The 14,355-nt window shown below is 34.9% G+C and overlaps 1 protein-coding gene and 1 long non-coding RNA gene across 5 annotated transcripts; one reads left to right on the top strand and one right to left on the bottom strand.

Annotated features, from left to right (window-relative positions):
• The first annotated feature begins 446 nt into the window (after window positions 1-446).
• LOC145726292 (uncharacterized) lies at window positions 447-13,074 on the top strand. 4 transcript variants are annotated; one of them, XM_081975312.1, is made up of 24 exons: window positions 447-679; window positions 740-827; window positions 913-1,131; window positions 1,198-1,388; window positions 1,437-1,597; window positions 1,653-1,786; window positions 1,846-1,976; window positions 2,640-2,872; window positions 2,927-2,988; window positions 3,039-3,101; window positions 3,627-3,678; window positions 3,736-3,785; window positions 4,711-4,809; window positions 4,867-4,933; window positions 5,135-5,221; window positions 5,273-7,189; window positions 7,411-7,437; window positions 8,726-8,815; window positions 8,892-9,218; window positions 9,283-9,438; window positions 9,586-9,718; window positions 9,777-9,969; window positions 12,152-12,269; window positions 12,401-13,074. In XM_081975312.1, exons 2-24 carry the CDS (start codon window positions 774-776, stop codon window positions 12,538-12,540), a joined length of 4,704 nt encoding a protein of 1,567 aa, XP_081831438.1. In that variant the 5' UTR covers window positions 447-679; window positions 740-773; the 3' UTR covers window positions 12,541-13,074. The 4 variants fall into 4 exon arrangements, with proteins under 4 accessions (XP_081831438.1, XP_081831439.1, XP_081831437.1 ...); XM_081975311.1 differs by having other exon boundaries at window positions 448-679; window positions 3,642-3,678; window positions 7,411-7,497; XM_081975310.1 differs by having other exon boundaries at window positions 448-679; window positions 7,411-7,497.
• Window positions 10,351-11,602, bottom strand: LOC145726335 (uncharacterized). Its single transcript, XR_014177560.1, has 2 exons — window positions 10,761-11,602; window positions 10,351-10,703 (listed from the first exon to the last, which is right to left on the bottom strand). It is a non-coding gene; the product is annotated as an uncharacterized LOC145726335 (long non-coding RNA).
• Window positions 13,075-14,355: the final 1,281 nt, after the last annotated feature.

Here is a 14,355-nt window from a genome sequence, read left to right as displayed (position 1 = left end):
TAAAATCATAGGAAATAAACTGTCACCTGTTATGGATTAAGGTTAAATCCAATCCATTCTTAATCTGGGTTAGAGAAGCGAAATAAACAAAGTAAATATCAAATCTACCGCTTTTTATAGGCCTGGAAGCACTGCGCCAAGCAGTGATGACCTCGAGAAGAGCGCGTTCCACGACATCTACGTATTTGAATTTGGTTTTACCGGTAATTTACTTTACAGGTTAAAAGCGGATTCAAAATTATGCAGAGACAAGCCCTTGTTTCTGAATTATGCTTAAACAGAGATTTGGCTTTTATTAAATTAAACTCGTGTCACCTCTAGTCTCTAGTAGTACGTTTTAGTTTACTGTTCAAACCACTGACATATGTCAACGGCTAACGCGCGGCTTTTGAATCGTGCCGGTTTTGTTTACAAATAATACCCAATAAAAAACACTACAAATTGTTTATTTTTTAGGTAGGCTATGAATTTAATGCTTTTAATGTTCGCGTGTTCAAAATGTCTGCCCAAGTGACGCCGTAATTTTAGCACTAAAATTTAAACCAAAAATCAGTAACATTATGTAAAATGGAGTGTGATGGTTTATTATTGTTATTGATTAAAAATATTGATTTACTAAAAAAGTGATGAGGAAGTGAATTTGGGATAGTTTTTTTTTGTAGGTGAAGCCGTCCCAGAGGTGAGTAATGGCGGACATTAATTACACTTTCAGCTTTCCTAAAAATCTACATATTTTAAGGTTTACAAGCAAAATCGATTATTTTAGTTTAAAAATGTCTTTAGCCAAGTTTTTTGAGTTAACAGAAGGCTTATACTCTACCCAGCAAGTAAGTACCTTTTCATAGGAATTCTACATAGTATTCACCAATATGAAACTCATATCTGACTTCACAACACTATTCTAAATTTTAGAGCCAAACTTATCCTGAATTACAATGGAGCGAAATTGAGGCACTACTAATCAACCTGCAGGTTACCTTAAATCAGCAGATCCCTGAAAAGTCTCAAATTCGGTTTATAGAATTTTTACTCAAGTACATTGAATTGGCTTTGAGCTACCTGTCCAGTTTCAAAATAACTCAATATGCATTGCAGATGAAGTACTTTAGCAAATTGTTGTATTTTCTGCCTGTGAGTCAAGTTTTTTCTTTCAAGCCCACCACTTATTAGGTAGGTACATCATTTTTTGGTTTGTAGGAAGCACTGAATGCTCAAAAGTTATGTAATCTTTTTGTTACAACCAGCACTACGGGAGTACTAAACTTGTTGATTTACATGAATTTTTCTACTTTTGCGAAACGGCATTTACTATTTGTGTTTAATCGTAATCTTGAAAAATGCGACCAGGAGACCAAAGAGGCTACTGGCACTGAGAATGTTAGCTACATGTAAGCATTTACCTTTTTATGTGTTTTTCCTTAAAGCTATTACCTTAGATACAAGTTGTTCGATTTACTAACTACATATGGAGACTACTCCTTACAATGTGACATTATGGAAACGGTGTTTCGATTGTATCCACATTTGATTAAGAACAAAGACTTGAAATATAGTATATTGCCTGAAATGCCTGAGTTGAGTGCAGCTTTGTTAACTGGTAAATCACACTTTATGGTTTTTATATTGTTTATTGAAATTATGTTGTAATGCAGAAATATCCTCCAACACCTTTGACTCTGATATTAGAGCCTGGTTAAGTAAACTCAATAAGAATTCAACACATATTTTTTCGATAAAAGCCACCAAAGTTACTCTAGGAAATGTCCTTTGCACTCCACATCAGGCGGTATTATTTTGGTACTTTTAGCTAGTATTTCTTAATATTTTAGCAAAATATATTTTTAGGATATAATTTGGTTGGACTTTAACCTAAAAGATCAAGTGTTCAGTTTCAGCACTGCAACCAGTGTAAACAACTGTGAATGGAATTTGTTGTATTTTCCAGTTCAGTATGTTAAATCGGTTGAAGTATGCAAGTGAGTAGCTCACAGTTTAGTCCTAATAATTACGTAGTATGGAACAAGTACTAAATAGTTATGAATTTCATATACAGTATGTCCAAGATTCGATTATACAGGGATCTCGCTTCCCGTAAGAGCTACTGCAAGGGTTAAATGGGGCAAGTTTTAATAGCGAAAATACACCACTTTTTTGAAAATGGTCATTTTTGGTTTTGCGAAAATAATTCAAAAACGAAGCAAAAATTAAATATATTTAAAACGGTGTTGGATTGCCTATTAAATTCTCTAAAACTTTCCCTATTTATCCTTTGCAGTAGCTCTTACGGGAAGCAAGATCCCTGTATAGAGAATCGAATCTTGGACATACTGTATGTGCAGAAAAGCAAAAAGAAAAGCCAAATACTGCTTTTTTTGACTAATCACAAACTACCCATTGTGGTGAGATGCGCAATTAATGCACATGTGGACCTAGCATAAAAGTCCACCAAGTAAGACTAAAAAATGTCAAAAAAATCTAATGGATAGTTTGTAATTATTGAAAAAAGCTGTATTTAGTTTGCTGCTTTTATTTGACTAATCACAACTACCAACAGTACTCTGATTCCATTCAAATCGTCCTGTGTACTAAAGAAGCATGTTTAAGTCTAATACACTATTATTTTCTGTGGTTTAATGCAGGTCGCAGTCGTTCGTTGAAATTGAAAAAACCACGGTGGTTAGCGTCATCCTAACGAAACCCTGCATTAGCACTAATAATCAACCTTATTGGAATACGGTAGACAAAACCCTCGAAATAGTAATAAGTGAGGAGAAAGACGCACCAACCTCATGGCTCATTTCCCACGTTTTACCAAAAATGTTTGGTAGAGTTTTCCAACACAGATCTTCGATACGCAGATCGATTACTTTAAGTAAGAGCTGGTAGAGTTGTGTTTTTTGATAATCAGCGAAAACGTTGTTTCCAGAGGAAAAGAAAGTTTATAGACCGTTAAGGAAACGTCAGTTATCGAAATCTCGAAGTTCTCAGGTAAAAACCGTAAAATTTGAGGAATTTATTGTAGTAATAGTGGGTTTCAGGCATCGAGAAGTAAATGCAGGTCTTCGACTCACAATAGTGATTATGTTAGCGGAATATCAACGGTAAGAAATCTTAATACCCTTCTCGTCGAGCCAGTTAAAAAAAAAATCAATATTTTGTCAAAAAATCTTTTTTCTACGAATGACCACAAAGTTGCATTTTCCCACACACTATATGCGGAAACAATGTTTTTTCTACGAATGAAATAACTATACATTTCGTTTTTAATTTTAAGTTTTTATTGGCAATTTTCCCGCAGTGTGCGCAGAAAAATGCTACTTCGCATTTTTCCCGCATGTAGTGTCAAATGGCCGAGCCGGTGTTTTCTCGACATAACCTGTTTAATTATGATTTCTGCTGTGTAAATCATACCGCCAACTGGCTAATCACATTTGACCACTATTGCCAACCTAATTTACAATCACTCCTAGTTTTTAAATAGACTAGATAATTTTGACTAACCGCCATTTGCACCGTCGTATTTTAAGCTGAGCTTAAGTTTAGACTTGTGATTTTTTACCTGTATTTTCACAGTCTGAACAACTTATTAAGCTTGACTTAAAGTATGACGGCGCAAATAGAGGCAGGTGTTATTTTTTCAGGAGTGTCTCGGATCTGCGGAAAAATCCCCTTCTGGCGGTAATTATTATTAATTATTTCACCTTAACTGTCTTATTTGTTCTTGTATGATTTTAGGTCAAACCAGTGTTACTTCAAAAATTAGTGACCAAATGTCTACTCAAACGGTAAGCATATTCGTAGTTATTATTTAACTTATTAGTAAATTTCCTTTTTATGGGCATATTATATGGATATTATATGGGCATCTTGAAAATGGTTAGAGATACAGATTTGTTTAAATGGGAGAAAAGTTGCGTAATCATGGCCCATATAAAATGACAGAAAATATCGACTTTTTTACGACAATATATATTAAACCTAGACCAAAAATAATTACACTTCCGTAGAGCAACGTTTAAAGCTCTTTTAAGTGGCATTATCAGTTTTTCATGCCAACGTTTTATCTTTACGGAACTATCATCAACTAATTTTTTTTAAATATGGTCCTTGTTTTTATGTTAGATTCTAAAAGGCCTTTTTATTCCTAATTCAATAATGTATGACTTTTTTAATTTTTATTCTTTTTTTTTTTGGAATTGGAGAAAACTATTTCTTTGTCTTATATTTAATTATTTTTAGATCCGTGATAGGACATTTCTTTATTAAGGTAAAAAAACTCAGTAGTAGTAAAACTCATTCAAAACATAGTGTCATACATCATTGAATTCGGAATAAAACGGGCTTTCGGAATCTGATATTAAAAAACAATAACCGCATTTAAAAAAAATAGGTTGATGATGGTTCCGCAAAGACGAAACTTCGGAGTGAAAAACAGATAATGTCACTTTAAAGAGCTTTAAAAATTGCTGTGTAAAAGTGTTATTAGTTTTGGTCTAGGTCCAATATTAACGTCACAAAAAAACAAAATAAAAAAGTTTTATCAATACAACAAAAAAAATCGATGATTTTTTAGATGTCATTTTATTAAGTCCATGATTACGCAACTTTTGTCCAATTTAACTAAATCTGTATCTCTAACAGTTTTCAAGATTCCTTTTGTGGCCCTATTTATCCTGGACGCACTGTAGTAAAAGAATCATTTGTGTACAGGTGGTAGCCGATAAGAATTTGACCAAAAGCGAACCAACAGACAGACAAGAAAAATTGTCGTACGGTCCTACTGCGTCAATATGTAGCAACAGTTCTTTGGTTTGTCATATAAAATGCAAAAACTTAGACCTTAGCAATATTTTTTTTGTTTTTTAGGATATGACCTTTAGCCGCACCGATTCCAATGCGGTTACCAGTAGGCCAGTAACACCGGCTCTAGAAAGTAAGTAAAATCGTTACGTTATATTTTTTTGTCCATAGAACGTTAGGTTGATTTCATTAAAGATAAATTAGCTAAAAAGTGCCAACAACAAAGCTTTGCAATTAGTAGTTTGTGATTTTTTTTAAGCAATCACACACGTTACACAAATGCCGCTTTTTTTTCTATTTCTGTTTCGTACTTTTACAATTGGGTTTATTTCAGGAATTGAAAGTTTGCAAGATAACATTGTCACCTCCAGCAATATGTTTGAAGACGAAATAATAGCATCATCCTCGGATATTCCATTAGGTTATACCACACCATTTTCGTTATTCCCGGTTTAATCTATCCTAGTTTCAGGCCAATCCAAATCTCGCGATTTACCTTCGATCATTGAAAGTGTTGATTTCCAGTCGTCCGAACTCTTTTCATCCTCTCCATTCCAACGCTCTGTAAATACTCAAGAACTTCTAGAAACCGCAACCGAGAACCTGAAAGAAGATTTTGAAGTTGCCGCTCTTAGACATGCGCAATTTAACTTGGACTCTGATGCTTCACAGAAAATTGAGAAAAATTCGAGTTTCGTAATGGAAGTTGATGGGCCTAGTGGGAAACAGTCTATTTTAGAGCCTCCTAAGATTGTAGAAGTGGATTCAGTGAAAGAATCCAGTTTTGTAGAAGAAAAATATAGCGTGGCCACTAACACTAAGTTTGAGACGGCCACTGAAAACCAGATTTACGTGGATAATCTAAACGTGAGCAATAAAGAATTCGAAGTGGCACAGAGATTGACCCAGTTTGAACTAAACACTCAGTCTAGTGAACAACAGCCAGTAGTTGAATATACTAACGGAAAATCTGTAGACAACAAGCGAAGCTTAGTTCAACTTGCTTTTAAATCGACCAACAGCGACTTTGAAACTGCAATAGAAGATCCGGATTATAGTTGGGATAATTTGAGTAAAACTGACGTGGTAGAGAAGCGTAGTTTAGTTCAGATAGCTTTAAAAGAGACTACTGAATTTACTCATGATACAAAGAACTGGAAAAATACTGATGTAGGAACTGTAGTCGAAAAACGAAACTTAGATCAGGGAGCAGTAAATTTAGATAAAACTGAATTAAGAAATGAAGACGTAGCACAGAGATTGACACAGTTTAAATTAAATAGTCCGGGCGAAATTGAGGAATGTCATCCCATGGATGCCATTGTACCTAGTCAACAATCTGTGACAGACAACACTGAAGAAGTTAAAAGTATGTCCCAAGAATCAAGTCACTCTCAGATAAAATTGACTGATCTGAAAGCGAAATTAGCTCCACAAATCACTGAAGAAGTTCTAGATACAGTTGACGATAACCAGGAAGTAATGGCACACGAATCAATAAGAGACTCTCAGTCTTCTCATCTGTCACCTTTAAAAAGCACTAAAGATGCTGCAGAGAGAATTGAAGTCGAACAGAAACTAGTGTCACCAGAATCAAGTCAGTCTACTCAATTACCAGTCTCTCTAAAACTCACTGAAGAACTTTTACGAGTTAATCTAGTAAGAGAACCTTTAGTCAAAATTCGAACCGAGAAAATAGACAGTGGAGTCACTGATACTGCTAGTCCAGTCCAGAAACAGTCTAATTCGTTTATTCCATCCGATTTAAACCAAGCCAAATGTGGATCTGAAGGATCTATTTACACCCAATTCGAAAATGTGGCTAAAAGGTTGACGCAATTCCAATTAGACTCTGACTCACAATTGGAGGAGGCCAATATGGTGGAACCAGTTGAAGATTTAGTGCCCAACGAGAAAGCAGAAAGCTTGAAACATCTTACTGTAAACTTAGTTAAAGACCCGACTATAATAGCTGAAGATGTGACCACAGTTCCAGCAGACTTAACCTCCAATAACGTAGAAACAGTTGAGCATTTCCTCACTCCAGATTTTGACAAGACAACGCAGGACTTGTTCACTCAACTTTCGCCAGACCCGCAAACACGTCAAACAGTTCCTGAACAATCATCCGAAGACGTTTTCCATCTTCAAACTCAGAAATTTATGGGCGACTTGAGCTTGAAAGTCAATGATGGAGTGTTTACTAACGAGACAACAGTGGATAAGAACGTTTTACGGTTCACAGAAGTGGAGTCGGCTGTTGAGGAGATTTTTATCGATTTGACCAAGGATAATGTGGCTGAGATTGAGGTGATGGAGGATCGACATTTGAGTACTCAGGAGCTCCTTACCGTACTTGATAAGACTATCTCACAAAAATCCCTTTATGGTAAGCGTGTGTTTTATTTGAAAATGTTATGTTAATGATAGTCGTAAAAGAGTTTCAGTGTAAAATTTAAAAAAAAAATATTATGACAGAAATGCCAACATTACAAAACTCGTACTGTTAGCAAATGAGCTGTCAAATGACGTCATATTTGGTCTGCCTCATCTAGTACGCCCGATGGCTGGATGTGCACGAACGACGCGAATAACTACTTTTTGTTTCAGGTGCCTCGGACGCATCTAGTGAAGCAGGTGCGTGTAAACCATTTTTGTTGAAATTGGATCCTTTACTGGACATTCATTCTATAAAAGGTAAAAATTGTTTTCTATTGCTGAAGTTGCCAAAGGCCTCTAAACACTGTCGGCCGGGTTTTCTCAACTTCTTATAGTCATAATCGTAATTATAAACTTAATTTTTGTCCATTACAACTCATAGTAAACAAAAAATCTAGACTACTTTGTTGTTGTACGCACCAGACAAGTGCGGACAAGACACTTTGCACAAGAGTTATTTTGCAATATAAATATAAATTCAGCTTTGACAGACGCTTGTCACATGCACAAGAGACGGTATGGCGGCACCTGGCAACGTCAAAATGATAAACGTCATGTAATTGAATCAATATTTTTCATTTTAGTGGTATAAACGCCCCCTAGCGGGATTTAGAAAGCTGAAAATTATTTCCAGCATTTTCTCGTGTCCAGATTTACTAGACAGATTTTTTAGAAGAAACAGAAAACTGTTTTCAAAACTGGTCACCAGAGGGAGTATCTCTTATCTTGAAAGGCCAGTAGTTTTCGAGAAATAGCCGCATACACCGCACCCTGTAAATGTTATACTTTAATAAACAAATCACGTATACAACTGACAACATCGCTCAATATTGACAATTCTGAATATCGTTTTTGTTGACATAAATTATTGAAGATGTGTTAACCAATTTTGTTTGAATTTGCTTTGAGTTTTTTTAAATATTATTTAGAATTTTTTCTTTGTTTATTGGGTCTTCTGTCTCACACAAAAAAGGTGTGTTGGGAAAATGGAATTTTGCACTATTTTCAACTAAGTTGAAACCTAGTCGTCCCAACACAAGACCACTGACTTAGGCTCGGTCTTGATACCTTAAAATGCTGACGTTTCGGTGGAAAACCTACCACCGTCTTCAGAGAATCTAAAAAAGAACATTTAAATTTTTATTGACAAAACCCTTCTCGGAGTTCCAAATTGAACATTATCAGGTTTAATATTTATTAAGTTGTGGTTTTCTGTGTTCTGCCGTTGTGTTCTTTTTTAGATTCTCTGATGACGGTGGTAGATTTTCCACCAAAACGTCAGCGTTTTTAGGTATCAAGACCGAGCCTAAGTCAGTGGTCTTGTGTTGGGACGACTAGGTTAATGTTATTTTCAACTTACTTGAAAATAGTGCAAAATTCCATTTTCCCAACAAACCTTTTTTGTGTGAGACAGAAGACCCAATAAACAAAGAAAAAATGAGTAACTCGTCTCAACAAACATATAGAACATATCTCCATTATTTAGTATCTCCTGTTGCAACTAAACCGGCGGAAATGTCAACCGTCCACAAATGTGCACCAGCCGAAATAGAACAAAGTCAAGATCAAAAGGAAGGTAAAACTGATTATACTGTTATTTGGTTTCAATTTTTTTTTGGCTGTTAACTGTCACTGATTTTTCATATTTTCAGCAAGTTGCAAAATGCTGAAAGACATGACCAAAATAACTGTAATCAACTCACCAACAACAGAAGAACCTAAAACCATATTGGAACAACCTGAACTGGAAGTTATTGCCAATTATAACGATACAAAAGCAACGAACAGCGCTGCGGATATACGTAAAAGATTAATCAACTTTTTGGAAGACAACAAGAAAGCAGAAGAAAAATCGTTGGCGGAAAAACGCCTTTCTAAAAAACGGAAAAAAGATCAACCCGCCAAAAAAGAAAATAAACCAAAGACACCACCACCTAGAATACTTTTCAATGAGAATAACTTGGATTATATGGACACTTGTAAGTAGTACGCGTTTATTGATTTTTTTCTTCCTAACTAATAACTTATGTGGATGATTTAAAGTGAACTGGTCCACGCCAGATTACGAGAGCGGTAGCCATCAGGATAATCACCACCAAAAAACTAAGATGGTTAAACAGAAAACCAGAAAATTGAAAAATAACAATACCTCAAAGAAAAAGAAGAAGCAAAGAAAAAGAAAACCAAAAAGAATGAAACGTAAGTAGTTCATTTTTCCTATAGTACATAGGTATAATATAACAAGACCTCAAATTTTATGGAATAATTTTTGTCTTTACGTACGTACTTTTTCTCTGCTATTTGAGTGACAACCGCTGTACCTACATTTAATAACATCCATTTTAGTTAAATCTTCTATGCAAGAATTGACCTGTGATGTATCACATAAGAAGAAAACAGAAGACATTTTTCCTGTTTCAAAAAACCCGCGAACACCAACGTTTTTCCAATACGATCCATTTTGGGACGCAGTGGCAAGGTACACTCGATTTTGTTGCGGCAGTTTGATTCTCTTTCTAACAGAAGAACTGTTTCAGGGATTTGAGCGATATTCCAGCTGGAAAGTCTACGAGTATTCGGGCTAGCAGTGATTCTTGTTCACCATTTTTTACTGACGGTTCAACAGCATCACCGCAAAAATTACCTGAATTAGAAATTGAACCGATTGGATTCAATTTCGATGAACAGAGAAAATCTCCCAAAATCAGAGTGTTGCAGAACATTGTTATTGTAAGTTTTTCAAGTCATGGTTGGTTTGTTCGGATTCGAGAAGAGATTAGACACTAACATGTTTAAATCACAGCAGTTATACCTGATTATTATAACTTTAGTTGCACGTCATCAAGGTGAAAATGAGCGGCGTTGTCAATGTTATAAATAACCAACCGAAATTGAAGAATATGATTTTACTTTCAAATGTGACCTTTAATGTCAGAACTGTAAATGTTTACATTTTGAATTTCATTTGCAAAAAAGTCTGAGTGGTTTTTACTGTTTTAATTAAACTTTTGGGGTATTGAGAGTGAGGGAAGCTTAGTTAGAAGCGTATTTAGAAGACCCTGAGTTGCCGGTATAATATACAAAAAAAAGTAATTAAAACAAAGCTCAGTATATGAAAAGTATATATTAATACATCTGAAAGGACAATGCATCATTTTCTACAAAACTAATATGGTTTTGGGTCAGCAAGTTGGTGCAAGACACAAGGCATCAAAAAAGGTTACAATAATAAATAATAACACACATATAGGTAAACACGACGTTCTCAGTGGCCGTTTTCTGTGGCCCTTGGGCTTTTAAAAGTTTGCAAATGTTTGAAAGCTTAGTTTTTGGGTGGAATTTATTGGAATCCATCTTGTGGAGAATTAGGAGTGTTTTAATTGCTTTCACATATCTTTAAAATTTTTCTAACCATCCCCGAGGCACTTAATTGGTTACTTCCAGAGACAGGTCAACATAAACACCTAATAATGGGTCGGTGGGTAAAAACATTTTATTTTAACTCATGTGTTGGAACTTACCTAGTCGTTCTTAGGAGTATCAGATTAAAATGTACTATTTTTCTACAGGAGACATGGTTAACCCAAATTCCTTTAGTTTTCCGACCATGAAACACAAACGATTGCAAAATCTTTAAAAACGAATACGGAAAACCACGGAAAAACTCTACAAAAAAACATTTACGAAATTTTAAGACATCAGTTACCATAGATTTGTTTTCACGATTTTGTTGAGTTTTCTTCAACCTTAAAGATACCTGACTTGACTTGTTTGTTCTTTGGCTCTGCACTCAGCAATTTGCCAGCTCGATTTGAGAAGGAGCTCAGTATAGCGTTTCTGTGCCCTTGAACCCCTAAAATTGTTCACAAAAATGTCAAAAACACACACAAAAAAGTATCATATAAAGGACACAATCCGGATGATGATAACTGTCAAGTGAAGTATATTTCATATGTCTTAATAGACAAATGACCATTAAGGTAGAGAAAACTAATTTCTCAAGTTACTAATCGGTCAATAATGGCATGTTTATCATGTTAGTAGTGGAAAATAGAATAAAGTTGTTTATAGCCAGTATTCGACAGTTTTGGCATAACAGTTATTTTTCTAGTCCATCTGCCGCCGTTTATTCTGGCTAGGTGACCCGCCCAGTTCCATTTTAGAGTCGATATTCTTGTAATGGCATCTGTTACTTCACTTCTCCTTCTCACCTCTGTGTTTGGAACTCTATCTCTCAGGGATAAGCCTGATATTCTTTCCATTTCCATGATAACTAATGGTTTTTTATACTAATGGATTTTAATTGTATGAAGATGATCATTTGTGCCATAGCCTTTACGAAATCCTGCCTGCTCAATAGGTTGGTAAAGATCGAGTTTAGCTGTCAGCCTTTTGGTGATTATTCTCATAAACAGCTTATATATCTGCGATAGCAGGCTAATTGGTCTATAGTTTTCTATTTGGGCTATATCTCCTTTCTTGTGTAAAAGTATTATGGTGGACTTATTCCATTGATCAGGCGTTATGGAGTTTCTTAAACAAGCGTTGTATAGCTTACACAGTATTATACTCCTAGTTTTATATTTTCGGTGCTAATTTCGTCATCTGGTGATTTATTGTTCTTCATGTCTTTTAAGTTGGCAATAGTCCTCTCCTAATCGCCTGTGTTATGACGTGCAACTAAAGTTATAATATTCAGGGATAGTTGGTGATTGGTAAAAAAAAAAACAACTTACAGTTTGCTGCCTTTTTTTTGACTATACTCCACATGTTAACTACCCCATATTAAATTAGGTACTATAACAAACTGCTGCATAACTATAACAAAGTGCCTTCAGCAATACAACAATGTCAGTTACAACGTGTTAAAACGCTGTCGAATACGATCACATCAAATTTTCGATGTAAACAGGCACAACCAAGACAATCGCCTCCTGTTGCTGAATTATGTCACGAACCTCCACCAAAAAAGCTTAAACTGGATCAAGATGATGAATTTTCATCTGTGCACGTGCCATCTGAGCATTCAGGTAACATTTGCAGTTGACATGTTTTTTAGGCAAATCAGTTACTATTTTGTCGACAATCAAAGTAAATATCAAATCTAACCATTTTTTAGTTTTTTGTAATAACGTTAATAATATTTTTTCTTAATTTTTAGATTACAATTTAATGCGTGACGCTTGGAAAGCTATGCATAAAATTACTACGTGGATCGTGCAGGGTAAAAAAACAAACGTTCAAAAAGTTATAGAGTTCATAAAAAGTTTACCCCATGAGGAAGGAGTAAGTGATGTGTAGAATTTACAATTCAAAATGTGAGTAAAATGATTGTTGTATTTTAGTGTATTTTATAGTAGGGTATTTAATATACCGGGTGTCCCTGAGAAGTGGCTCACCCCTGGCTCAAAAATTTAAATGGGACAACGTGTATATTTTTTGATATTCGGATTCTGCTTATCATTCCGCATCCAACCATACCCATTTTGTCATATTTAGAGTGAAGTTTTTGAAAAAAAGAAAAAAAACATTTTTTGATCTAGTGGGTTGAACCAAATGTTAAATTTCCGTAATTTGTTCGTAAATTTGAACAAAAAATTGTTTGTTTTGTTCATAAAATAAAAAAGTTATAGGGGTGAGCCACTTCTTAGGAACACCCGGTATAGTGTGAGAAAATAAACTTTGGAATAAAGTTATTCTAAAGTGAAAGTACTGACCCATAGTATAAAAATATGATTATTGTTGTTCAATTAAATTTAACTTTGGTTTTTGTTAACTAGCTGTTTATTTATTATTATCATTAATGCATAATTAAATCTATGTTTGTTAAACAGTTTTAGGTTTTGTGTATTGCTGATCCTTAAATCTAATTTCACATTTTGCTGCTGTATTAAACCAAAAAATGGCTATATAAGTATAAGTACTACAAATCTTTTTCACGCTTATGGTACGAGCAGAGCGTTTCTGACGTCACGATAAATTAGCAAAATCATAATTTGACCAACATGGAGCTTGAAAACGAATGCGGTCATAGTGTTTTAAGTTCGCCTCTTAATCATTCAGGAAGATATCAAATCATTAATAACTTTAAACTGATGTTTTAAAACAAATATTTGATGTGGTCTTAGATATGGAAACGTTCTTTAACAACCTGAATGACCAACCAATAAAACTGACTTTTTTTTTATTATTAATTAGCTTTTTGCACCCTTGAACTTTAAATTCAAATTGTTCGCGGGAGCAAAAGTTGCACTTTCCTCCCTAGTTGCGCAAATAACTATTTAAGAAGACAGAAATTCTCAAAGTGTACCGTAACCGACATTATACTGGTTTTAGTTATTTACCTAACAAGTGCCGGAAGTGACACTTTTCCGCACGCTGATTGCAGTTGATGATTCGGTCCGCTATCGAGTGCGGAAAAGACACTTCCGGCACGTATTAGGTACAATATTTTTCCTACGATCCTGCAGAAAACTGCAATGAGAACATTAGCATTTTACGATTAGTGTTGTTATACAGGGTGGCGCAACGAAAACGAAACAGCGACGTTTTCAGCCACCCGGTATATTGTTTCGAAAAACGCTCGGACACGTCAATGTTATTTTCGAGGGGGAAACATTTTTAGACTATAAAGGGGTTCCTACCTGTCACACTCTGGTCAGGGCGGAATCCACCCCCAAAATCTTAAATGGAATGATAGGTCGAGTTACACATCATTTGATAGGTCTTTCGATTCTCTTTACAAAAATACCTGGTTTAAGGACTTTTACTTCAGCGGTTCTCAAACAACAGACTATTTTATTAATTTACACATTTTATTGGAAGAAATATTTTTTACCTCGCCGCAGCAAAAAAATGACCATTGCAAACCTTCTTTATGGTTCCACTAACAAAACAAAACAGTATCGTTGGTATTTCAAATCCAAATAAAAATAGACGACGAGTAACAAAGCTAGTTTATTAATGATTATTAATGTTATTTACCATAAAGTAATTTATCAAAAGTAAATGATCCAAAGACTCGTCCAAAGAAGAACAAAATATCTACCAGCCACTATCTTGAATCTTCATGACGTAAAATTAGGTATTTTAATGAAAAATATTTACAATTAGCAA

The sequence above is a fragment of the Ips typographus genome, linkage group LG3 (assembly GCF_016097725.1).
Source record: "Ips typographus isolate SLU linkage group LG3, UJ_Ityp_2.0, whole genome shotgun sequence".
Lineage (NCBI taxonomy): Eukaryota > Metazoa > Arthropoda > Insecta > Coleoptera > Curculionidae > Ips > Ips typographus.
This window is presented reverse-complemented; position numbering and strand designations above follow the sequence as displayed.

Coding starts and splice junctions, on each gene's coding strand:
- LOC145726292 (XM_081975310.1), top strand. CDS start 774: ATGTCTTTAGCCAAGTTTTTTGAGTTAACAGAAGGCTTATACTCTACC. Junction 4,810..4,866: donor TATGTAGCAACAGTTCTTTG/GTTTGTCATATA, acceptor TTTGTTTTTTAG/GATATGACCTTTAGCCGCAC. Junction 9,970..12,151: donor TGTTGCAGAACATTGTTATT/GTAAGTTTTTCA, acceptor CGATGTAAACAG/GCACAACCAAGACAATCGCC.